The following is a 24,544-nucleotide window of genomic DNA, read 5'->3' as shown; positions in this document are numbered from 1 at the left end:
GTCAAATGTCTTAATTGTTTATTTCTGTTAATCTGAATCATTATGACTTGCAGTTTCTAGAGTATTACATATATGCTTTTAATAATAAAGAAATATTATCCTAATGTGGCCTAAAGACTGCTGACCTGATGGTGGCCCAGCACACAGTCATATCATCAACAAACAGTTATTTATATAATATTTTACAACACCCAAAAGACGACCAAAGTGCTTTACAGCAAAAATAAAACAGAAGTAAACAAAAAATCACGACAAGTAAACTGAAAGCATGTAATCACAGTGCTGCTAGTTATTAAAATGTATTTAATTCAGTATGTTTTAAGTCCAGACAGAGTCCTGGGTCTACAATAGGGGGTTAACTGGTGGGTAGCAGGTTCCACTGATTTCATCACTGGCAAAAAAAAAGAAAAAGCGATCTTTAGCCACAAAAGGACATTACTAAAGAAGTTTGATGTTCGCAAAGTGCTACTTATTAATTGACGTGTGGCAGAAAAAGGGATTCAAACATTAGGGAGAACAATAGCTTGGAGGAGATTCAAAAAGACGGCAGCTGGAGTCAGATGTCTCCTACAACTGTCTGATTCCTGATCCAGAAACAAGGCATCTTATCTGGGCTGAGGAAAAGATGACTTGACTGTTGCTCAGTGGACCAGAAGTCCTTCTCAGATGAAAGTAAAAGTTTGCTGATCCTGATTTTATTTACAGTAGGACTTGTTCACATTGTCAAAAAATACCCCCCCACCAAAATCTGGTTCAATGATCCTGGTTTCATCTGTTTTGTCATCAAACTCACCTTGGCTAAAATCCACACAGAATCTGTGGAGTATCATCAAGCTGAACACCAGACCCAACGATGCAGACCAGCTGAAAGTCAATGTTAAAGTAACGGAAACTTTCTTAACACCTCAGCAGAATAACAGATCTCCTCTGTGCCATGCAGCAATGTATGTAAAAGGAGGTCAAACCAAGTATTGAGTCCATACGCTACATGTGCATACGTTGCAGAAGGCTGACATTCTTTTTTTTATTAAAAACCTATTTAGGATTAAAAATCCTTCAAGTATGTATTACGCAGAACTCCTCAAGTAGCCTCGCTTTACCAGTTCTATTTAAAAAAAATCTACTAATAAGCAAATTTTGCTTTCCAATTATTAATCAAAAAAATAATCAACACATCAGCCCTATACTGTATTGATGTTTAAGTCAAGCAGAAACTGCTGAGCTTTTCACATATTGGTGTTAGAAATATGTTTCAGCTGCAGATGCTTCCTTTCCTATATATTATCACTAAAAAAAAAGGAATTTAATTATTGATTTGCATTTCCTTATGTACTTCTATGTGGTAACTGAAAAATCTGCAGAATGTGGTATTAGCCGATTAATTGCTAGAATAATTGATTCCTGAAATAATCGTTAGCTGCAGCCCTGTGTTCGTCCATCACTGTGTGGTTTAGTTTGCAGAGAGGATCATCAGGACTTACCATGCTCAACTTAAACATGCTTAGTGTCAGAAAAAGGGCGGCTAGCATCCTTGCAGATCCCACACATGCTGGATCCAACCTGTTTAGACTTCTTCCTTCAGATCAACACAACAAAGCGCTGCCATAGAGGCAGCTTTCCCCCTCAACCTGAACTACTCTGCTGTGAAACAAAGTAATCAGATCTGCATTGTGATCAACTGCTTTTAAAAATATGAAAATATATGAGAATGTATCTTTTTAAATTTTTTAGCATGTTTTTCAGGATTCTCCTTCATGCTCCTTCCTCTTTCCTTCCACAGCAGCTTGAGCAGGTGTCCTGATACAAGAAGCCATGTCAGAGAAAAAAACAAACAAAAAAAACCCCTGAGTCATGCAGCCATCAGGCCTTTCTTTCAACACTTGCACAGCTCTTGAAAAAAATCTTAACGAGTGAAACCGGGGATCACTGCAGAGCCTTCTGTGCTTCTCGGAAGAAAGAAAAAAGTAGTCGTGTGTTTCTGCTGCACTAAAATGATAAAATACCATGATGTCTATAGCTTTTGTTTGCTCCTGTTCTGGAAATATTAAATGCAGTGAATGAGCCTAGTTACCTAAAATAAAAAGAAGTAATGAACCATTTTATCATCATTTTGTTAAAATTCTGGATAAAATTCTTTCACAAATGTGTTTTCTGCGTTTATTAAACGCCGCCGTGCTTCATGACCTCATCGCCTTCTGTTCTCGCAGAGCTGCTATTGTGGATGGGACAAACCTAATGACCAAGTAGCTGCAGGATGAAAACATGGCTGCACCCCTTCTTGCACCGCCAGGACCTGATAGCTTCAAGAAGTTCACGAGGGAATCTTTGGTGGTCCTTGAGCAGCGCCTCAAAGAGGAGAAGAACAAGAAGCCACCCAAGCAGGACAGCAGCTACCGCGACGACGATGACGAGAATAAGCCCAGACCCAACAGCGACCTGGAGGCCGGGAAGAGCCTGCCCTACATCTATGGGGACATCCCTAAAGGAATGGTGGCGGTACCACTGGAGGATTTGGATCCGTTCTACCTGAACTCTCAAAAAGTGAGTTTTAGAAGACCCTCCTCTAAGGGTCTTTTGATTTTTGTTTTACTTTTGATGAGAACTGGATGGATGTTTCTGGTTGGTGCGGTTCGCCAGGGTGCCGGGACGCTCCGATTAGACTTTTCTTGGCCGATATCGATGTTGACAGATTTTTATTCTTGAGACTAAATTACTTGAAAGAGAAGGAAATGTGCTGCTGGTATTTTTGGTAGAAGCAGTGGTTTTTAATGCAAAAGAAAAAAAAGTTTTTTTTTAATAAACTCGCATGGAAAGAGCATGCCGTTTGTTGATAAGTTTGACTGTAAATGGGGGGGGGGCGAGTTTTGTGTTTTGGATTCATTTTTTTGAAACTCAAATGTTTTAGTACTTCACTCGATAATCAGAGGAAAACTATTCATTTTGAATCTCTGCCACGACATGGCACAGACATTTTCAGGCGATACCAATCCAGATTGTTAGAGAAAAAGTAAACTACTAACTCCATTAGTTGAATTTGAGATATTAACTACTTCTGTCACGTAAAAGTGTGTTTCAGCAAGTATTCAGCACGGTTTTAGGGATTGGTTGCTCTTTCTCAAGCTGCCAAAATCACAAATTAAATCTATTATAAACCGGGGATTTCATTATACATGATATCAATCACATGCCATCACATTTCACCCTTCGTGCTTGGCCTGTTTTTTCTTTATATGCTACGTAAAAGGCTCTCTTTGTTGTTTGTTGGAGTTTTTGACATGAGAAAATCTCTGTGATGATCAATCAGGCTCATTGCAACCAAATGCAGATGTTTTCTATGGTAACATTATTTCAACAGAATTTTTTGCAATGTGCGGCGTTTGCAGTTATTTTGGTAATCTGTTTCATTTGAGCACAAATAATATTTCTTTGAAGGAGCGAGAGGAGAGCCGCTGTCTCCGACGTGCTCTCTGGGGCCTTTGAGGAAAAGGTCAGGGACAGCTAAGGTTGAAAACCTCCTGTTCCACATGACGGCGCTTCCAAATTGTTCTGGAGTTAATCCGCTGCAGGAAGAGGAAGCGGAGACGACTGTCGTCGTCTTACAGGAGGATACTTGTCTCTCTGGGGCTTCTGTCACGCCTCGCGTCACGTCAGCGTGAGCGAGGAGGCCCAGGTGTGACCTTGGCTGGCTCCGACTGTAATCGGCGACGGGTCATCCTGAAACAGCTGAAGGAGACCGAGGTTGTCTTAATGTGGGATGAGTCAGACTGAGCACAAGGGAGAGCTGTTTACGGATGTCACAAGTACAAATGACATGATGTAAAAAAAACAAAAAAAAGAAACAAGTCGTCCTTTATTCACCCTTGCTTGGAAGCTGGGAAAATCTTTCATAAAATGGCTCTCAGTGAACTTTCCAGCAGTTATCTTCTTCTGTGACTTGTTCAACATAGAAATGTAAATAAAAACGTAAACAAATCACATACTAATTGTAGGAAATGCTGCGGAAATGTATGCACGTCCATACATTTCCGTGCATGCTGGTAGCTGGCAACGATGTGTTTGGTCATGATCAGGTGAAGTGATCGGTGTTGATTCGGGGCATGTGTGAGCGAGCGAGGGGGGTGCCCTGCGCTCCTCTTCCTTCTCCGTCTGTCTCCGTCTCAAACCTCCCCGTCTTCTCACCGTGCACGCTGCCTGTTATGTAACGCACCAGCCCGGCGCACAAGGAGGAGACACGATTCAAGTGACACGTGGAAAACATGGTCCAGCGTTAATTGGGGCTTGTTTATTTTCCATCTTCTTTCATACCTTCATCTTTTTTCTTTCTTTTTTTTTCCCCTCCTCATTCCTCCTCTGTTTTGGTCTCGAATGCACTCTTTCTGGTTCGACTCGACTTTTGCGCCAGTCCTGTTTCTCTCTTTGTGCTTCCGGCAAATCCAATTATGGTCCATCAACCCAGCCTCATTCCGAAGGGAGAGCTGATGCCGCTTCGGATGTCGAGCGGCGCCGTGACGTCAGGTCAGGTGTTGACCTTGGTGGTTGAGCTGTGTGTCTTTGTTGTCCACAGTCTGCAGGACGGAGGGAGGGGTCAGTGGGTTCAGATTCATCTTTCACCACGGCAGGTCCTAATTTGTGACTCTCTCTCGTATTGTGCCGTAGCAGAGCCGGGTGATGACGCGGCGCAGTCCTCCCGTCCTCCCGGTTTAACTCTGTCTTGATTTTTAAGGAGTTGGAGGGAAGTCAAGCGACAGAGGGAAGGAAAGGGATGAAATGGACTACATGTGCAGGGATGCATGAGCGCACCTGCTAACCTTCCTGCTGCAGCTTATTGGCTGAAGAATGCTTAAAATATAAAGATGCACCAATGGGGCTTTTTTTCCTGGCCTAACATAATTTTTGGTTTTTCTCTCAGGTTTAACTTGACAATTCTTTTTCCTTTGGGCTATAATGCATGAAAAACACAATGTGTGTCAGGTACTAGTTTCAAATGTAGAAAAAAAAAAGAAATTGCACAATTATCAGCATTTATGCAACATATTTATCCCCTAACTTTCAGCAGATTTTTATGAACCTTTTAAGGTCTGTAAGGAAAACATATTCAGAATGGATGACAACATAAAATAACAAATTTTACTCTACGATAAATTGTCCCAGAAGTTATTGTGATAAATGATAATATTGTTTTGAGACTATTTTCAAGTAATATAATGGTAATGGCTTAATAATGTAAGTGCACCCTCTCAAGTATCAATAAAAGTCAATTTCTAATGAACACTTGACACAGTAACTGGAAGATGATTTAAATATCCAAAATAAATAAACAAAACAACAAAGACTCTGTAAAGAGATCACCTGATCACCTAGTTGACACCAATGCAGCACACTGAAGCTTTTTGTCATCCAGTCTTTGGTAGAAAGAAAGAAACAACAGAAAAACAGTCATTCAAATGAAAATTATCAAGCTCATTTATCATTTATCATGCGATTAATTGATTCATTGGGGTTACCAAGAAGGTACGTTTTGTAAGCATCATAAAAACACATGATAAACTTAAACAGGACTTATATTTTTTTTACACAAACTGCATAGCATCTTTTGCAGGCACTTGGCTCTTTTTTTTGTACAGGTATATTTATTCAGAATGTACAACCATCCAATATCTACATCCGGTGCACAATAGTACATTATGTTTTTGATTGAAAAAACAAACTACAAAAATAAAACCCACCCGCTCTCTCCACGTAGCAACACATACAGTAAAAATTGCATTTAGCATTACACATGATGTATTTTTGAAAAGCCAGAAATAAGAGAAAAGTAATACGACAAAAATATTAAAAGAATTGAAACAAGACAGTGAAGATCAATAACGATCAGTCTCTCAGGTCTAATCTGGTTAAAGGCGCTTTGCTCTTTTAAAACGATTCTTTTAAACCAGGCGTGTTGAAGCAGGGAAACGTTGACCCTTCAGGGTCAAACTTGACGACCCCTGCACTCTAAATGATTTGCTCAGTCCGAGTGAATCTCGCTCTCTTAGTTTAAGTGATTTGCATAGAAATATCTTGCATAGTTAGTAGTGCCTGACATGACCATAAATATTTGTTTAATTCCAATTTCTATAGATTTCCACCTGCCCATGTCAATGTTATTATTGACATGAAATGTGAGCAAAGTGAGCAGCGACAATCGTAAAATGGAAAAAGCCCAGATTTAAGGAATGAATTCGGCGCCAGTGACAGAAAACATTCCCTGAATGGGATCTGAAAGGCTCACAGCTGATATAAATACATCTTAGTTATCTGAAAATTTACAGAGATAGACTTTTTGATGGGTGGAGTTAACACACTTTTATAGACATTGTCTCTTTGTCTTTTGCCGCAATAAGACATATTTTCATGTATTTAACTGCCTCAAAGGCAAACCAAAAGTTTCTTTTTAAATGTAAAATTTGTTCACATTAATACTACAAATGTCAATTAGGAATTTATGTGATTGACCAACAGAAAGTACTGCTGTATTTTGAAGAAAAAAAAAATGTCTTTAGAGCATCTTTTAAAATAACATCTGAAAAGTGTGGTGTGCATTTGTATTCAGGGGCTCCACTCTGATACCCCTAACTGAACAACCAAGTGCGAAGCTATGGCCCTCACAAATGATCTAATTAGTGAATGTTGTTCATTTGTTAACAGTTTATTCTTATTAAAGGCCTCAGATGTTTAACTGGGAATATTTGTCAACAAACAGCGTCTTGAAGACCAAAGGAGGAGCAGCAGATATCTGATGTGGGGAATTATTTAGACAGCTGTCAACTCCACAGATCGGTGAATCTTTAACGATTCACCCTGGGTGCCAGCTGCCCATCTGGACACTGCAGAGAGGCACAGGTCCACAGTTCAGACTCACCTGGGTGCCAGAAATCAGAGTACCGGCACCTCACATTTTGCTGGATGATAAATTGTCCCAGAAATTATTGTGAAAAATGATAACAGTGTTGTTGTGAGACTGGTTTTGGGCATAAAAATGCGAGTTTGCCTTCTCAAAGACAAATAAACTTTAATTTTGTTCGGAGCACTTCGCACTGGAACAGGAAGACATTTTTTTAATTTCCAAAACAAAGCACACCGACTAAAAACAATAGATAAAAAGGAAATAAAAACCACACACAACCCAAAAACACAAATAAAATTGATTATGATGTCACTAAACAAAACTGCCCTTCAAAAAATATTAATCATCAGAGCAGAAATGACCAAGCTCATTTTAATTTATCATGTGATTAATTGATTAGGGTCATAAATTGCACTTAGATGCTTTATTCTTCCTGTTCTTAAGTGTTGTTGTTGTTTTTGTGATGCTGTACGAAATGTGTGGCATCTATTCACTCCCAATTCCACTTTTGTGACGTCCCAAAGGAGGGAGACTGTGGTCAGACTGGGACAGTGTGCTTTAAGCATGTTACGTTTTTATTCACTTTTGACCAAAACCCATAGATGGACAGAGATATAACGCCTGAGAGAGTGTGAACATTTTCACTTTCAAATCAAAGGTCGAATGGAGTAACTTATGGAATGACTGAAGTGCTTATGCAAGAATAGCCATTATAGAAATTATAAAGGCCTCTGATAAGGATTTATATTTGCACCAGCTGTAATGATAGACTAAAGGTATGAGGCAGAACAGCAGGCTAGCTCAGCAGCTCAGCTTTTGATCTATTATTGTGTGTGAGGTAATGTGAGCCATGAAATGCAGCCCATCGACCATTTACCACAGAGGCAGGGAGAAGACGCTCTGAATGGCTGCTGTGGCTGCAGATGCTGCATCCCTGCCTGTCTGCTGGCTCCAGTTTTTGTGTGGAAGCTGCTTTCCCCCCTCTCTCCCTCGCTCTCTCTCTCTCTGTCTGCCACCCTTCTCCTCCTCTGCTCCTTCTCATCCTGCTGTCTTTCTGCCCACCTCCGTCGCTCCGGCTCCCTCCACCCCGCTTCCCCTTCAGCCTGCCGCTGCCACAGTTGCTGCCTGCCTGCATCGCCTGCTTCATTTGCTTTCCATCTCCCCCGCTCTCCTGTTTGCTCAGCTCCGTATTATGAAATTTTCAGTAGCTTTGCAGCGGTTTAGTCATGCATTGCCAAAAAGAGACTCCATACATTTCAAGTTTTTTTTTTTTTTTGTTTTTTTTTTGGGTGAACGTGCGCCGCTGTATTTTTGGTGATACTGGAATCTCCCCTTTCCTGTTCGTTCATTCAGATTTGTGGATTAGTCTGTGTGGATCAGGAATGTTCAGCTGTTTGGGTGAAATGTCATGTCATAGTGGAGGGGAAATTTCCGAGTCTATCATTATGTCTGACTGTGTTGTTTTCAGGAAACGTTCACGGCATATTTAAGATTGTTAATACTGCTCTGACTGAGATCCACTTAACATTTGATTTCTATCAAATTAGCGTCGTTAGCAACCATTCTGTCATTTTCTCGTCTCAGGTAAACAAAATCTTATTGCAGTGAGTGAGTTAACATCTCAGGCTTGTTTTTTTTTTTGTTTTTTTCTCTCCCTTCAGTCATGTGACCTCATCACTCATCTCTCATGCCTCCGCTCCTTTATCCTCCTCCTGCTTCCTCCTAGCTGAGCCGTCCGTCGTGATGCTATGCAGAACTTAATATTGTCAGGGCTGCCTTGTTAAAAGCACAAGGACCCATATCACTTGTGCAAATGCACAGTTTCATTAAAGTTTCAGGGAAATTGCCATGTTTTATTCAGACAGTTATGAGGTTACCCACAGAAAGTGGTGTGGCAGCTTCTCGCTTGTTTCCTTCAGCTAAAACGGCTGGAGTGTTTGGCTGATGGCGTAAATGAAATCAGAAACATCCTGAAGGTTCTTCCTTTTTTTTTTTTTTAAATCAAACAATGTAAACGCCCGTGCTGCTTTGTTGACTAACTCGAACTTTTCCTGTCTGCTTTTCTTCTCTCCACAGACATTTATAGTGATAAATAAAGGGAAGACAATCTTCCGTTTTAGTGCCACACCTGCCTTGTACTTCATAAGTCCTTTCAATCTGGTTAGGCGAATAGCTATTAAAATTTTGATACATTCATATCCTTTTTGAAATGGTGCTGTTAACTGCAGCCTACAGGAGGGTTTCCTGCTCACATGCATTATTCATGGTGATATGTTCTGTATTTCTGCCGCCGATGTTTCCAGCGACTGCAGGAGAGGATCAGTGTGTGAGAGTCAGAGCACTTCCACACATGTTAAGACTGTTCAGGCAGTAGCCATTTTATCACAGAAGGAAATGGCTGGCACAAATGATGAGTCATTCTTTACAGTAAACCAAGCAAACCCTCACTATTTGTGCAATCTACCTGATTACCCCCCATGAACTGCACGAGGTTGTGCCTGACTTTGTTTGGTGGGCTTATAAAGACTTAGTAAGAGCTGGAAAGTTGTTGGTAGATGGCAATTTGGAGATTATCGGAGTCAAATACACTCAGTCTGGTCAAAATTGCCAAATGAATGACTGCATGGAGAAATCTGATCCTGCATCTAAGTAGTGAAAAGTCTACATCCAGATGCTGTTTTTAAAACAAACTGATGTACAAAGTTTTTCAAATTTGTGGTTTCCTTTTTGACCTTCATGCCGCTTTGTTGTGACAGATGTATATATGAGATACTTTTGTTTAGTTATTTGAAAATCTTTTTGTGTCCTCTGAGACACTGAGATTTGGATATATTAATGTTTTTAAAGTTTGTTTGTTCACCATGAATGGTATTTTTCCTTAACACATGCTCCACTCTTTTCAGCATGATCATTATGTGTACTATTTTGACCAACTGTATATTCATGACCTTTAGTGATCCCCCTGAGTGGTCAAAACAAGTAGAGTAAGTATCCTTTATCCTATCCCCACACAATATTATGAATGCATGCAAAGTGTTTAAGCATTTGTGATTCTGAATGTGCCATTCCCATTTCTGCAGCACAAAGGTAGGCACACTTAATGTACATTAACTGGAAACTGAAAACAACAGACAATGTTTAATTCATTTAAACCCTGATAGCTGCTAATATTTGGAGCTACAAATACATTATAGTTTGACATTTCTGTTTTAATTTACCATAAACTTTAGCTAAAGCAAATATTAGAAGCTAAGCTAACTAACCCCAGGAAAACATTTGGCTAATTTTATCTTCTAAACATTTTTTTTACAGCAAAAATATAATAGTATAATAAATTACACAAGAATATTTGGTTGTTAGAGTACTTGGTAACTCTTAGCTAAATGGCTGTACCTCTTTAGACTATTATACAACATTCTGTTCTAGTTGTGACGATGCTAACAGCTTAGCTTTGGATTTTAAGAGCAGCTGCTGGCTTTGTAACATTATCCTATAATATTGCTCCATAGTGTAAACAACACAAGAATACTGTAATAATAATGCTGCTGTGTTCAATCCTATAAATATCCTTCTATTCAAAGCCTTTACTTGCCAATTCTGCTTTTAAGCTAAAACGCTAGCATCATAAGAGGTACAAGGTTGAAATGTTATGGTATAATATAACAGTTCAGTGTTTTATTGAACAATGTTCTGCTCTGTATAACACCAATATTTTCAATTCCTGACTTTATCTAGTAGAAACTAAACAGCTGCTAATTTTAAGAGCTAACATGTTGACAAATGTTGGTCTCTGATATTAGCAGCTGCTTGACTGCAAATTTTACATCTCAAAACTTGTTTTGTTTCAATACTATTTTAGCATATACACAATAATACTATGGTCTGTGTAACAGTAGGCCTATGCATTTAATAAAGTATTAGCTGCCAATTTACTTAAATGGTGTTATTACTTATTAGTAGTTGAAATAACAGGAGGCCACTAATATTACCTTCTGTGTAAAACACAATGTTCTTTATTAACAAAATCAAACATTTTGTGTATTAATTTTTTCTATTGAAAGAGAAAATGTTGCCATTGTTACAAAGTTTCTTTTTGGTTGCTAAATTTAAATGTGTTTTCTTGGGTGTTTTAACAGTGAGTTGCTGCAGGTTCCTGTAAATGAGCCAGATTTGAGCCGGTCCAGTAAACTGATCCTTTCCACACTTTTGTCTTTCAGGTACACATTCACAGGAATTTATACATTTGAGTCTCTTGTAAAAATCACCGCACGTGGATTCTGTATAGATAATTTTACATTCCTAAGAGATCCATGGAATTGGCTGGATTTCATGGTCATTTCGATGGCGTAAGTATTTCTCTTTTCTTTTGCCATTCTGATGCACAGAGTCTATTATTAAATGCGAGTATCTAAATTGATGCGTTAGTGATTACATTTCTTGCTTTTAGAGCTTTTACGGTGTTTTCTATCTGATAACTCATCTTTGCGTTTCCTCCATTTATCTAAAACTTCTCTGGTGTTTCTTTTTGGGAATCAAAGCGGCTCTCCATCCAGCACTGCGCAATCCAGTGACTACTCCCATACCTCAGATTTAGCTTCCTCTTGCCATCTGACTGTCTGCCTCAGTCACCTTTTTGGTCTTGATCATTTGGTGTTGACATCATCTTCACAAAGACTCTTTGCCTTAGCTTGTTATTTTACATTAGGTAGATCATGCCAGTTTTTGCCCCAGAGTGCTCAGTAAATCACATTTCATTGTTTGTCGGTCTGTCTCTCACAAAGCCCACCTGTGGGGATAATTCATCTTTTCATCTTCTATATGCATGTATATAATGAGCTGTTGTAACTGTGGTTTGATCCTGCAGGTATATAACAGAGTTTGTAAACCTAGGCAATGTCTCAGCTCTGCGCACGTTCAGGGTGTTGAGGGCATTGAAAACTATTTCTGTAATTCCAGGTAAGACAGGATGGGGCGAGGGGAAGGTGGGGCGGGGTCGGTGTTAGGTGTGTGTGTCTTTCTTTCCTTTTACCTTCCACCCTTCTCCTCAGTGGACAGGCTCTGTGAGTGGCGTCGTCTCCTCCCGGTTCGGTGGTGTTGTGCTCTTGGCGTGTGTGGTTTTTGTCATCGTGTTTGTTCTGTGTGTGATCCTTCCCCTATTTCAGATATGTAACAGAGTTTGTGGACCTGGGCAATGTATCTGCGCTGAGAACGTTCAGAGTTCTCCGAGCATTGAAAACTATCTCTGTCATTCCAGGTGAGACTCAGTTTAAACACTAAGGCTGATCCTCGCACCCTTTGTTTTTCTACTCACTATTATTATGGTTAAAGTTATGATTTAAGCAGCAACAAAAGAATTGGAGACAGCCATGTTTTTATTTATTTTTCCTCCAAAATTATCAAAAATGGTACTAATACATTTTTGATAGGCTTTGCAGTCTCCTCTGAGGTCATTCAAAGTGTCTGCACTCTCTCTTGCCCCACCAGCGCTCTCATTACGAGGCTCGTCTCCAAGGCAGCTTGGTTTGCCTTAAATGGAACCCTGAAGTAAAAGGCTTACGAAAATCCTCCAATCACGTCGTTTCACGATCGAAAAGAATAACTTCTCATTCAATGGAAACAGTTTGATGTAAATAAATATGATTTAATTCACAATGCACCAAACTACAAATGACTCATGGGTACTTAAATGCACTAAAGCTAAATTATAAAAGCAAGCTAAATTAAAAAAATAAAAACTCTTTTATGACATACATGTGATGAATGTTGGATTTGAGAGGTAAAGATGTGTTAAAATAAGCTTTTACAGCTTCGATCTCACCTTAAATTTGAATGCAGTTATTCTTTTGTGATGTGTTTGTTTTTTTCTAAATCATAAAAGCATTTTTAAATGCATACTTTTTATTAAAGTTTATAATTGGTTCTTGGCTTATGATGTTAGTAATACACCACCTTCTGTTTCCTGGTGATGATACATTTCTGTTAGCCACTCCTACGAATGGGAAAGAGAGACATTACATTCACATACAACATATACAGTATATGTTGATCTTTACAGTTTAGTAGAAGGACAAGCAATGAGTAAAATGCCAATGAGTAAAAGCTTAAGTACGACTAACCGAATGCTAGGCCAAGGATGACGTCCCATCGCGTTCAGTGAAAATAATGGGCGGAAAACAAAAATCTGCAAAGATCTTTGCTGAAGAGCTGCAGCCAAATTTTCAGTGTGAGATCCTGTTTTAGCAAAAAAAGGTAAAATGTCTTCTTTTTTTTTAACACATCTTTACCAGAGATGCTTGTGATCTTTGTAAGCTCACCAGCCCTCCACATTTATTGGTCATTTTCAGCACTTACACTCTGATTGGCTTCAAACTGTCTCAGTGTACACGTCAAAACATCACACCAACATGGGACTTCAGCAGAATCTAAATTTGAATGCAAACTGCAATAATAAAATAAGGATAAAGTTTAAAGAAAACACGCCTGAGGTGTTTTTAGGTATCGGCGTGAATCCAAAACGTCACAGAAGTCAGGGTTCCATTTAAGCAACAGCTTCAATCCCCTCCTTTTACCTGCTTTTCAATAAGTGGATGCTCTTTTGCTTTAGCAAATACTCAACACCGCTTTTTGAGAACCAAATCAGGTTAAGAAGCATGAAGATAAAAATAGAGGACAGCTTGTCAAATTTCCCATCGCTACTTTATCTTGTCCTGAAAGAGTAATGTGTTTTGTTGCTCCTGCTTTTGCTGAAGGCTGAATTGGAACGAGAGGATTCCTGCTAGCAGGACCCAAACTGATACTTATGAATAGTTTTCTAGAGATCCCACAGAATATGTTTATTTCATGTGTATGAAGACTGCCAAGCCTAGCTTGTGAACATATCTCTTATGCTGCATGATGCTTTTCAGTCACTTGCTTTTATAATACTAGCCTATAAAGAGCTTGGCTGACAAATGGCATTGAAAGTTTGATTTGCCCTAATTTTTGTTTGGTTATCAATTTTTCTTTCTCTTTATTTTATGGGAGGGTTTTTTTCAACAGCTGTGAGACATGTTGACATTATAAAGGTTGGGGATTCAAATCATATAACAACTAAAAGAAAATGTTGACAGCATGTATTAACTATATTTTAAATCTGGATTGGCTTTGTATTCTTTATGTGGGTATTGGCTGTGATGAGGGAAAGGTAAAGTTCTAATTTAACTTATATTTTACGATCTACAAATGTGTTTGTGGAAAAACAATTTTTCCATGTTGGGAAACAAACATTCTCCTTGCTTTTACATTTAATAACTTCTGGCGGCTGCTTAGCTTGGCATGAAAAATAGAGAAAATAAGGCCTGCTCCGTCAAGAGATGCACAATCCCTGCTAGAGGCGACGTTTTAAGAGGTGCATGATAATTATCTTTGAATAGATAATAAATAGCGTTTATGTTTTCTTGTTATGAAAGTCTCATAGTTCTGATCTGTTCTGATGTATTTCATGGAAATAAAAATATTACTTACAAGAACTTAGTGGGTAATGAAAACACCGCTTTTCATTACATGCTTTTTTGAATCATTTAAGGCTTCTGTGTTTGAAATAACAATTTTGTAAGTTCTATTCGAAATATCAAACCACATAGTCTCTGGAAACAAATAAAATATTTCAAAAGCGTATGCAGGTTTCTCCTTGGTAAAGCTAACTGGGTGCTGGATGTTGACACACCTTTTGTTCTAAATTACTCAAACAATGAGGGATGCACGATTTATTTTAGTAAATATTAATTATCAGCCGTAATAGTATTGATCTCAGAAATCAGTATAGGCCCAAATTTTCACGTTAGTGCATCCGTACAAAAACAGGATTAAATTGATTATGTGTGTACATTTTCAGTTTTTTACATAATAAGGCTAGCAGTCTCTCCAGTGTTTAAGCTAGGTGCTAGGCTAGTGTGGTTGGGTGTTTAGATGCTTTTTATGGTGAATTACTCAATAAACTCAATCAAAATCAGTTCTGACAATCTTTTTATAAGATAAAATCCTATTTTTGAGGTTTTTTTAATAAGACAGGTGCTTCAGTTATTCTTTGGATTGAGTCAGGCCAGCATTTATTAACATTTACAAGTCAAAGCTAAATGGCTGCTGAACATAGTGTTTAGGTGTAAAGGAAGTAATTATTTTTACCTTTTAGCTTTAGAGTTACTAATCAAAAAAAGGCTTGTTTTCATTAAAAACCCAACCACTATGGATTGTGTGGTGACGTAGATTTGCTATATGGGATCTTCTCATTAAGAAAATGACAAACAGCAACAGACGCAGCCAAGCTGATGACGCTTTTACTAACATAGCCTGAGTATGAAAGACTAAACTGAGGGCATATTTTTATTAGAACATATTGCATGTGCCGCCGGTAAAGCCCACTAGGCTGAACAGAAAAGAGGGTGTGGGTCGCCCAGCATCCCTGTTTGCGTTGCCTGTGGACCCCATTGTGAACGCTGCCAGAGGGATGCCTGTTCAAAGAGGTAACGTTGCTTTGTGTTCTCCGAAACTGTGGATGAGACAGGTCGCAGGGCCACAGTACGGGGAGTCAGTGCTTTCGTAAATGACGCCTTAAACAAGACAGTTCAAGAAAGTGCCTGCAACTGGCACTGGCATTGAATTGCTCCTGTTCAGCCTTGGAGTTTAAATGACCTGCATGTGGTTTCCAGCCCCCTGCCTGTGCCTCAGTCCCTCCTCATAGCCCCTCGTTGTGCTGCTGTGCTCTTTTCCTTATGGATTTCCTTTCACTATTTTGCAGCCCTCCCCCTCTTTTATTTTTTTATTTCATCCCTTATTGGCAGTGACAAACAAATTTTCCCTCAGTATACATGTTTTGTCTGGATCTAAAAAGAGTGGAATGGCTTCTAAATATTTCCTGTTTATTGTTCTTAAGGTGTTTTGTTTGTAATTTGTAATTTTATGAAAAAACCCCCAAAACAAAACATAAATTTACCCTTCAAGTCGTTTGAAGATTAAAAGTCAACTTCTAATTAAATTTGCAGTTGAATTGAACATCATAATCTTATTGTAGAAAGATTTTTTTCAATAACAAATTAATAAAATGTATTGAAAATGGCATTAATGTTAAGCCATAATTTCTAGCAGGATTAGATTTTTCAAAGAAGAGCTTGTTGAAAATTAGCGGCTCCTATTTCACCTCCGTGGTTTGTGCACGTTTGTGTGTGCGTGTGTGTGTGTGTGTGTGTGTGTGTGGCTGCCCACCAGGCCTGAAGACCATTGTGGGAGCTCTGATCCAGTCTGTGAAGAAGCTTTCAGACGTGATGATCCTCACCGTCTTCTGCCTGAGCGTGTTCGCCCTGATCGGCCTTCAGCTCTTCATGGGGAACCTGCGGCAGAAGTGCGTCATCTGGCCAATCAACCTCAACGGGACTTACCTGAACAACGGCAGCAAGGGCTTCGACTGGAACGAGTACATCAACAACGATAGTAAGTAGAGGCGAGGCGCTGCCACCGGTGACCTGGCAGCGATGTCGCGGGTGAGTCAGGCCATATGCTGGAACGGGAAAACAATATGTCGGTTTGGCAAAACTTGCTGGCTTGAAATGAAATGCTCCCGATCGAGTTTGTGCGAGCAAACCAAAGTTTAGAAATTTAAATACACAATTTAAGCTGCAAGAGACAACAAATTAAACAGTTCATTATTTGTTTATTTTTTTCTGCAGCCAATTTCTACTTCCTGCCTGGTCAGCTGGACGCTCTGCTCTGTGGGAACAGCTCCGACTCTGGGTAAGATGACTCCTGTGTCCCCCTCATCCAAAAGCAATTATTGCTCCCAGTGACTTGCACAAGAACTCATATCCCTTCAGACATACTTGCATATTATTCACACAAACTTTTGTGTCTTTTATTTGAGTTTTTGTGTGTGTGTGTGTGTGTGTGTGTGTGGCAGAATAAAATAAATTAGCACATAATTGTGAAGTAGCAGGAAATGGTATACAGTTGTCCAAAACTTTCATCAGATCACCAAAGTTTAGCGTACTGGCCAGCGTGCAGAATGCTTTGTGAGGCGGAGAACTAAAACACACCATTCCTATGGTTGAGATCATCATGTTGTGAGGATACGTTTTTCATCCCGCACAGTGCAGCTGGTCAGAGAGGATAAGAAGATGGATGGAGTTAAACGCACTGTAAGATAACCTGGTAGGAGCTGCAAATTCAAGCTGACTGATTTCGAGCAGGCTGTGCTAAACTGTAAGAGAAATGCATCTGAAGACATGCAGCTGTAACTGCACTGGCTCTGTATTCACTCAGGGAGGTGAAATATGCTAAAAATGCTCATCACACTTCAACTTTTTACTTAACAATTATAGTTGTGCAGGATTTTATTCATGGGTATCAGAATAAAAGGGGTTGGTGAGTATATTTGCATGCCACACTTTTGGGGTTTTTTTCTTTTGAAAAACATGCATGATTTTCCCTCCACTTTAGAATTATGTATCATTGGGATATCATTAAAAATTCAAATGAAACTTTTGAAAGGCTGTGGTTCTTATCTGTGAAAATGGAAAAAAAGAAAAACACATTAAGGGCAGTTCATAGTTTTATAAGACACTGTCCTCGGTAAACAGCGCTGGATGCTCTACTCTCATTCTGTGCCTCTCCTCGCCTCTCAGCCGCTGCCCGGAGGGCTACATGTGCATGAAAGCTGGGAGGAATCCAAACTACGGCTACACCAGCTTTGACAGCTTCGGCTGGGCCTTCCTGGCTCTCTTCCGACTCATGACGCAGGACTTCTGGGAGAACCTGTACATGCTGGTATGACAGATGTGCTAACCGGTCCGGCATGCTTTTGCTGCACAGCGCACACCCATCTTCAAATAATCCTGTTTAAGGATTACATGAAAGTGATTAAACTATTATTACTAGATTCCAAAGGTGAATATATCAATTTGCCAAATTTTTGTCTATAAATGATCAGGTTAACTTGAATTATCATTGCAATGCTGTAACAAGAATATCATTTTGTTTTTTGCCATTTTTGCAAAAAAATAAAATGCCAAATATCTCCAGAAATATGAACGTTGTAAATCTAGAAGAAGATAACCGTTTCTGCTTAAATTGTGGTAGATCTCCATTTTCTTCATCTGCTACATTTGACCTGTTCAATTTAAAGTGTGCATCCCTGTCTCCCTCCCTCTGGCCAGACTTCTGGACCCTTCAGTGCTGAGTTTAATATAAAATGGTGGCAAAGCTCCTGACTTCAGCTCTATAGGATCAAGTGGAAGGGATAAATGATGAAATATTCAGAGCTTTGTAATATGTAGTGGTCATGGAGGGAAACCTTAGACCTCATTGAGATTGAGAATCATAACACGTATTTGTTTCTCTGTTTGAATTTCAACACCGAACTACAGGATGTGGCCGTTTCTGCCTTTAGATTATTTATGAGCTTACTGGATGTTGTTTAGATAAATATACAATAAATTCTGACCGATTACACCGTTTCTTCGGCTTAAAGCGACCCTGTAGAAATAAATGTTGCTTCTTTTATGAAAGTACAAAAAATGGCTTCATTTATAGTTGATGTTTGAGCAAAATTCTCCTCTTTCTTTCTCATTTTTATGTCAGGAGCTTTTTCACAGAAGCGGGTGGAGTCACATGACAAACCTTGAAGATGCAGTCAGGAACGTAGCAGCTGCATTTCTGCACACACTGCAGTCGGTCTAGAGAGGCTTTGGTTTGACACGTGTGAAACGCATTGCAGCAATTTAGAGACATGAAACAAAAGCATGACTTAAAATTTGCGTCTCAGGACAAGAGAGAATCTGGCTATATTTGTCAGATGGCAGAAGGATGATCGAATCAGGGATTTAACATGACTTTCCAAGGTTGTCCCAAGGTTTCTAACCAACGATTTAGCCAAATAACCAAAAGATACTGCTATTTTTCTGATTACCGTCTTTTCCGCACTATAAGGTGCACCTTCAATGAATGGCCTATTTTAAAACTTTTTCATATACAAGGCACACCGCATTATAAGGCGCATAGAATAGATGCTACTGTTAGTGTTGTCCCGTATTGAATGCAATTTGTTCCGTACTCTACAAATGTGGATGTGTAATAATGAAGAAGTGGTCCCGAGTACTTTATATAGTAGGCTGCCCCAGTCATTGTTTCACTCACGGTGTTGGTGTTGCGACACCAACACCGTGCCCAACTGCTTTCTGGGTAACACAAACCAACCGACACGCTGCCGCCGCAGTCCCTGTCTCTCTTCCCCCGCCCCCGAAGCACCCCGGATGAATGTCTAAAGCCACTTTGTTGACATAAAGGATGTCAACAAAGTGGCGAGGAGATCCTTCTGCAACTGGGCTGGGGCGTGGCCGGACGATGGTCACCCTTCTCCGTTCGCTCACAGCATGTTCGTGGAGAAAGTGGTGCTAAATGACCTGCAGACGACCTGAATCTAGACAGTCGATAGGTAGATAGGTCAAACTTTATTAACAAACCAGCGTTCTGACAACTATCCCAGCATGCACCGCGCGCTTCTTCTTCTACGGGCGAAAATGAAGTCAGCGGCTGTTTACCGTAGTTGCTAGACCTGTTGTAGCTGCTCAATATCGGTCCATATATAAGGCGCACTGTTGGCTTTTGAGGAAATTGAAGGTTTTTAGGTGCGCCTTATAGTGCGGAAAATATGGTACTTCAGTTTTCTCTGGTCACATATGTTCCTATAGTACATTTGACTCAACAGAAGTAAACTTAAATCCCCATACATGTCTGCGGCACTTTTCTAGCAGCTGGTTTAATTTTTCGGATGAGTCTCGTGTTAGATGCCATGGATCTGATATGTTCCCTTTTCCCAAACACTTCTCGCTGCTACCAGACCTTGAGGGCTGCAGGAAAGACCTACATGATCTTCTTCGTCTTGGTGATCTTTGTGGGCTCGTTCTACTTGGTGAACCTGATTCTGGCTGTGGTAGCCATGGCGTACGAGGAGCAGAACCAGGCCACCATGGAGGAGGCTGCGCAGAAGGAGGAGGAATTTAAGGCCATGCTGGAGCAGCTCAAGAAACAGCAGGAGGAGCAGGTAAAAATCTCTGCAAGGCCATTTTTTTTACCTCATTGAGGGAACTTGTTTAATTTGTTGGGGCTTTACTTGAATGCCCGTTTCTCTCCAGACGGCGCCCCCTGCGACCTCTGCTGGCACGGTGTCGGAGGATGCGGTGGAGGACGACGGAGGAGGCCGTCTGTCCGTCAGCTCCTCGGAGATGTCAAAGCTCAGCTCCAAGAGTGCCAAAGAGCGCCGCAACCGCAAAAAGAAGTGGCGGCAGAAGGAGCAGGAGAAGGAGAAAGGTGACAGTGAGAAGTTTGTGAAGTCAGAGTCGGACGACGGCAGCAAGAGGAGCCGCTTCCGTTTCCCTGACAACCGCTTGGGTCGAAAGTCTTCCATTATGAACCAGGTGAAATAAAATCCCAGGGCAACTATTTCTGCTTTATTTTTAATGTAGCATGAACTCTACATAGTTAAAGTGAGTCTTAAAAAACTGACATTTCAGCAGTTCGGGCTGCTGGTAGACATCCTGTAGAGGAAGTATTTAATTTTACTGGCATAAAACAAATACATCTGCCTACAGATAAATATAAAATATAGATGTGTGAGAAAACATAATAAAATTGCTCATCTTAAAAACGGAGACCAACCAATATCCCAGAAGCCCCAATTCTGGGCTCCCCATGGGTTATCTAGCTGATTTAAGTCTATTATTAAAACATAGATATTAGCGTTTAAGATTTGAAATACACAAGATGTGGTTTTTCACATGGTTTCAAACGATGAACCTTATATTAGCTGTAGATGAAGGACATGTCCAGATTCTGAATTATTTACTGCAAAAACATGAATGTTTCAGAGAGAAACTCTGCTGCTTTATTTTTGCCTTATTTGGACTCTACTGGTTCCTACAGAGCCTTTCAAAAGCATTTATACATTTTTTTTAAAGCTTTTTAATCCCTTTGTCACATTATTACCACAGTCCCCTTTGTAACTCTGGAGGAGCAGCAGATGTAAAAATTACATCTCATTCTTAATCATTATTCCTCTTCCTCCTTCCCCACCGTCCAGTCCCTCCTGAGCATTCCCGGTTCGCCTTTCCTCTCCCGGCACAACAGCAAGAGCAGCATCTTCAGCTTCAAGGGCCGCAGCAAGGACATGGGCTCAGAGACCGAATTTGCCGACGACGAGCACAGCACGGTGGAGGAGTGCGAGGAGCGCCGCGGCTCCCTCTTCAGCCCCTACCGGCGGAGCAGCTACACCGGCTTCCATGGGAAGAGGAACAGCACGGTGGATTGCAACGGAGTGGTGTCGCTCATCGGCCCAGGGCCCGGTGGACGCCTTCTGCCTGAGGTGAAAATAGATAAGGCAGCTTCTGACGACAGTGTAAGGAAGTCAATGAGTAGACTTATCTAGGCATGGCCCCCCCCTCTCGTCCGTTACGTTTCTTTCTGGCTCTCTTTCTTCTACTGTCATCTTTGCAAGTCCGTATGTATCTCTTGGCTAAGCGCTCGCGCCTGCCCTCCCCCAGCCCCTGCAGTGTATGCTGCCCTCCAACAGCAGGCAAAGGATGGAGAAATTTAATTTAATTACTCAGACTAGACTTAGCCATTAGCCAGCCATGCTTTCAGATATTAGGTAATCTGGGTCTGCAAGTGGCTTACAATGAATTTTGTCATAAGAAATGAATGCTTAAATATATGCTTTTCTGTGCAAAAGTCATTTCCTTATACTTTGCATTCAAATACTCAGACTTTCCTGTAATCTTTATGAAGTGGTCAGTATCCGTGTCCTCTAGGGTTTAGATGTTTTTCTTGGGGCTCAGGCATCTTTGCAGTGTTGACAGTAGCAAAGCCAATATTGTGTTTGCATTAGTGCAAGAAAAAAACAAGAGCTATCAGTCTGCCTTCAGCTTTGAGCTGTTGGGGAATCGCCTTGCTGCGATGCAGATATTTAACCAAACAAGCAGGAACAAATTGTGTCTTTAGCAGGCTGAACACAACTTGGTCTGAATTCCCTGAAGAGCTGAATTAAACCTGCAAATGAACTTTTCTAAGCCGATCTGAGAACTTTTAAAAAAAGAACTGCATGAAAGATGTATTTCTGCATATTTCATATTTATTTAAATACACACTAAGTTCAAACAACTACTTAAGTGTTCAACAAGGATATGAGAGTTAGTGATTAATGTAATCAAAATTTCAATTTGCTATAAAATACACTTAGGTTGTTTTTCTAAATTAAAAGAAAAGTAAATAAACAACCAGAATAAAAGGTACTAAAAAATTATTCTCTATGATTATAGATTAGAAGAGTTTTATGACAAGAAAATTATAATTTAAAATATGATCTTGACTGATTAAAGATCCAACATTTATCAAGGGTTTTATTATTCTCTTTAGAGATTAAAAAAGGGGTTTTCTCCTTAAGTTTTAGTTTTAATTGCCAACGTCAGTCTGACAGGAAAAGCAGACCGATCGGATTTGGTCTGTGAACTTTCAGAATCACAAACATCAGGAATAGAATCAAGAAGACGACTGTCTGGGTCAGATGTGCTGCTCTGCCTCTCAGAGACAACTTGCAAACATACGCTGGAGATAGTTAGCATTTTGTGTTCCTACTGTACTGTCGTCTTTCTCATGCTGGACGTGAGTAATAAGTCACTCAGTGATGGTAATAATTGGCTGAACCGTTCTTTAGACAGGCGATAAACCAAAAATATATTGGGTACTGTTTCCAAAAAAAATAATAAGGTTGCTTTTACTGTTTTCACATTGCTGCTAAAATTTTATTATTTCAAGAAAACAACAACAAATAAGATTTACAATTAAAATATGATCAATATTTAAAGTTACGACTAGCCTTCAGATTATTGACTATTATAGACTATTGGCAAGCAGAAAAGCAGTTCATGAAAGGTTCAATGTAGGGTGTTTGTTTGTACTATAATTGGTTCTTTGTGAAGCTGTTTGCTCCAGGTAAAAAAACCTGGGTCATCCTCTGAGCACAGGAACCTTTTTTTATCTAAATGATTTGTGGGTCAGGTAAATGGCTTCATAAAGCTGCGTTTTCTCTGAAAACTGTTAGGTATTGTACTAAAAATGAGAAACAAATCATCCAAAGTAAAAAAAAAATAAAATAAAAAAAGACATTTAAAATATCTTTAGAATGCAGAGAGGTGTGGATAATGACCGCTTCATAAAAGTCTTTTACAAAAAAGTCTGACTAATTGGAAACAGCATCTTTTAGAGGGATATATTAAGATTTTTGCATTATCATCAAATCTTATTCATCAGTTCATTTACAGAATCACTGAAACTAACACTTAGGTCAAATCCTGGCTGAAAGAAAAAATCTCTTTTATGCATAGAATGGGATGAATTTTCTGTTTAACACTCAGTTTTTGTTGGCAAAAACTACCTAATGATGTGTTAATGTGCTTCAGTGTGTTGATGTGTTCCTCCAGGCATCCAGGTCCTCTGCTATGTGTGGGTAGATCTACAGTAAGAGGCGGAGGACATAGGGGACCAGCATTGTAGAGCCAAAGACATTTTTATCTGCTTCCCTAATTCCCCTATACTATACCAAAGCAGATATAAAAGTAACACACATAGACNAGACACACACACACACACACACACACACACACACACACACCATCCTCTTAGGCCTTCATAAAATACCTAAAAACAAAACAAAGGAGGGCTGCTGACCTTGTCTGTCTTTACCTTTCTCTGTTTTCCAAAATCTCCCCCTGGTCAACAGTAGTAAATTAGTTTCACCTTCCTCTAGTTAGCATGGCATAAATAAGAGCCCAATTAGAACAAGCATGTTGTAGAAAAGTAGAGAAATGGTCATGTTATCCGTAGTTCTCCTCTCCTCCTTCTCTTTGACTTGGAGCATGCTCATGCATGACAACTGGATGGATCTGAACTACCTGCCTCCATATTATGACTTGATGGTTGCAATATAAGTTGTATGATTCAAAGTAAGAAGATATTGTATAACAGCATCTATTTGTTTAAGTGACATAGAAATGGCCAGAATTGGGAGACTCTTTAAAAAAACAACAACAACAACAAAAAACATAACTGATTATATTGCAATGGCAGCAAAGCCTCCATTATTGCATGACGTGACTGATAATGCATTCATGCAGAAGCGGTTCTCCCTGCACAGTATCTCACAACCCATTAATTATCTAATCTGGACGAGCAATCGCATTCAAACACAATTAGGTCAAATAGCCCTGGCCCACTGCTCCCACTTTGGCTGAGACCTGCATGAATTTACAGCATACGCAGACATAACACGTCAAACAGGCCCTCTCCCCAGTAACCGCCCCAAAATTCTGATTCCTCAACTACTTAGCCTACCAACGCTGTGTTGCACTTCCCTCCGCCGGCCACCGGTGGTGATGTGGGATGGGGTTCATGTCGTCTCCATGGGTGCTTGATTCTTCCTCTCCTCCTGACAGCCGACTACTGAGGTTGAGGTGAAGAAGAAGCTGTCGGGCTCCCTGATGGTGTCTGTGGACCAGCTCAATACCTCCTTTGGGCGGAAAGAGCGGGCCAACAGTGTCATGAGCGTCATTACCAACACATTAGCGGAGGGTACTGCCACTG

The 24,544-nt window shown here is 40.0% G+C and overlaps 1 protein-coding gene across 7 annotated transcripts in view; it reads left to right on the top strand.

Moving 5' to 3' along the window:
- Positions 1–24,544, top strand: part of scn8aa (sodium channel, voltage gated, type VIII, alpha subunit a) — a 53,136-nt gene that overhangs the window by 2,044 nt on the left and 26,548 nt on the right. For 4 of the 7 annotated variants that reach the window (XM_007556690.2, XM_016673623.1, XM_016673622.1 and 1 more), the window contains exons 2-13: positions 2,208–2,541; positions 8,963–9,081; positions 9,781–9,870; positions 11,104–11,232; positions 12,049–12,140; positions 16,130–16,351; positions 16,588–16,651; positions 17,539–17,680; positions 19,752–19,955; positions 20,047–20,328; positions 20,991–21,305; positions 24,397–24,532. In XM_007556690.2, the coding sequence (XP_007556752.1) occupies positions 2,263–2,541; positions 8,963–9,081; positions 9,781–9,870; positions 11,104–11,232; positions 12,049–12,140; positions 16,130–16,351; positions 16,588–16,651; positions 17,539–17,680; positions 19,752–19,955; positions 20,047–20,328; positions 20,991–21,305; positions 24,397–24,532 (2,074 nt within the window). In that variant the 5' untranslated portion in view covers positions 2,208–2,262. Of the gene's footprint in view, positions 1–2,207; positions 2,542–8,962; positions 9,082–9,780; positions 9,871–11,103; positions 11,233–11,750; positions 11,843–12,048; positions 12,141–16,129; positions 16,352–16,587; positions 16,652–17,538; positions 17,681–19,751; positions 19,956–20,046; positions 20,329–20,990; positions 21,306–24,396; positions 24,533–24,544 lie in introns of all 7 variants that reach the window. The other 3 variants (XM_007556684.2, XM_007556688.2, XM_016673621.1) reach the window with 3 other exon arrangements.

Source organism: Poecilia formosa, unplaced genomic scaffold (assembly GCF_000485575.1).
Source record: "Poecilia formosa unplaced genomic scaffold, Poecilia_formosa-5.1.2 Scaffold80, whole genome shotgun sequence".
NCBI lineage: Eukaryota > Metazoa > Chordata > Actinopteri > Cyprinodontiformes > Poeciliidae > Poecilia > Poecilia formosa.
This window is presented reverse-complemented; position numbering and strand designations above follow the sequence as displayed.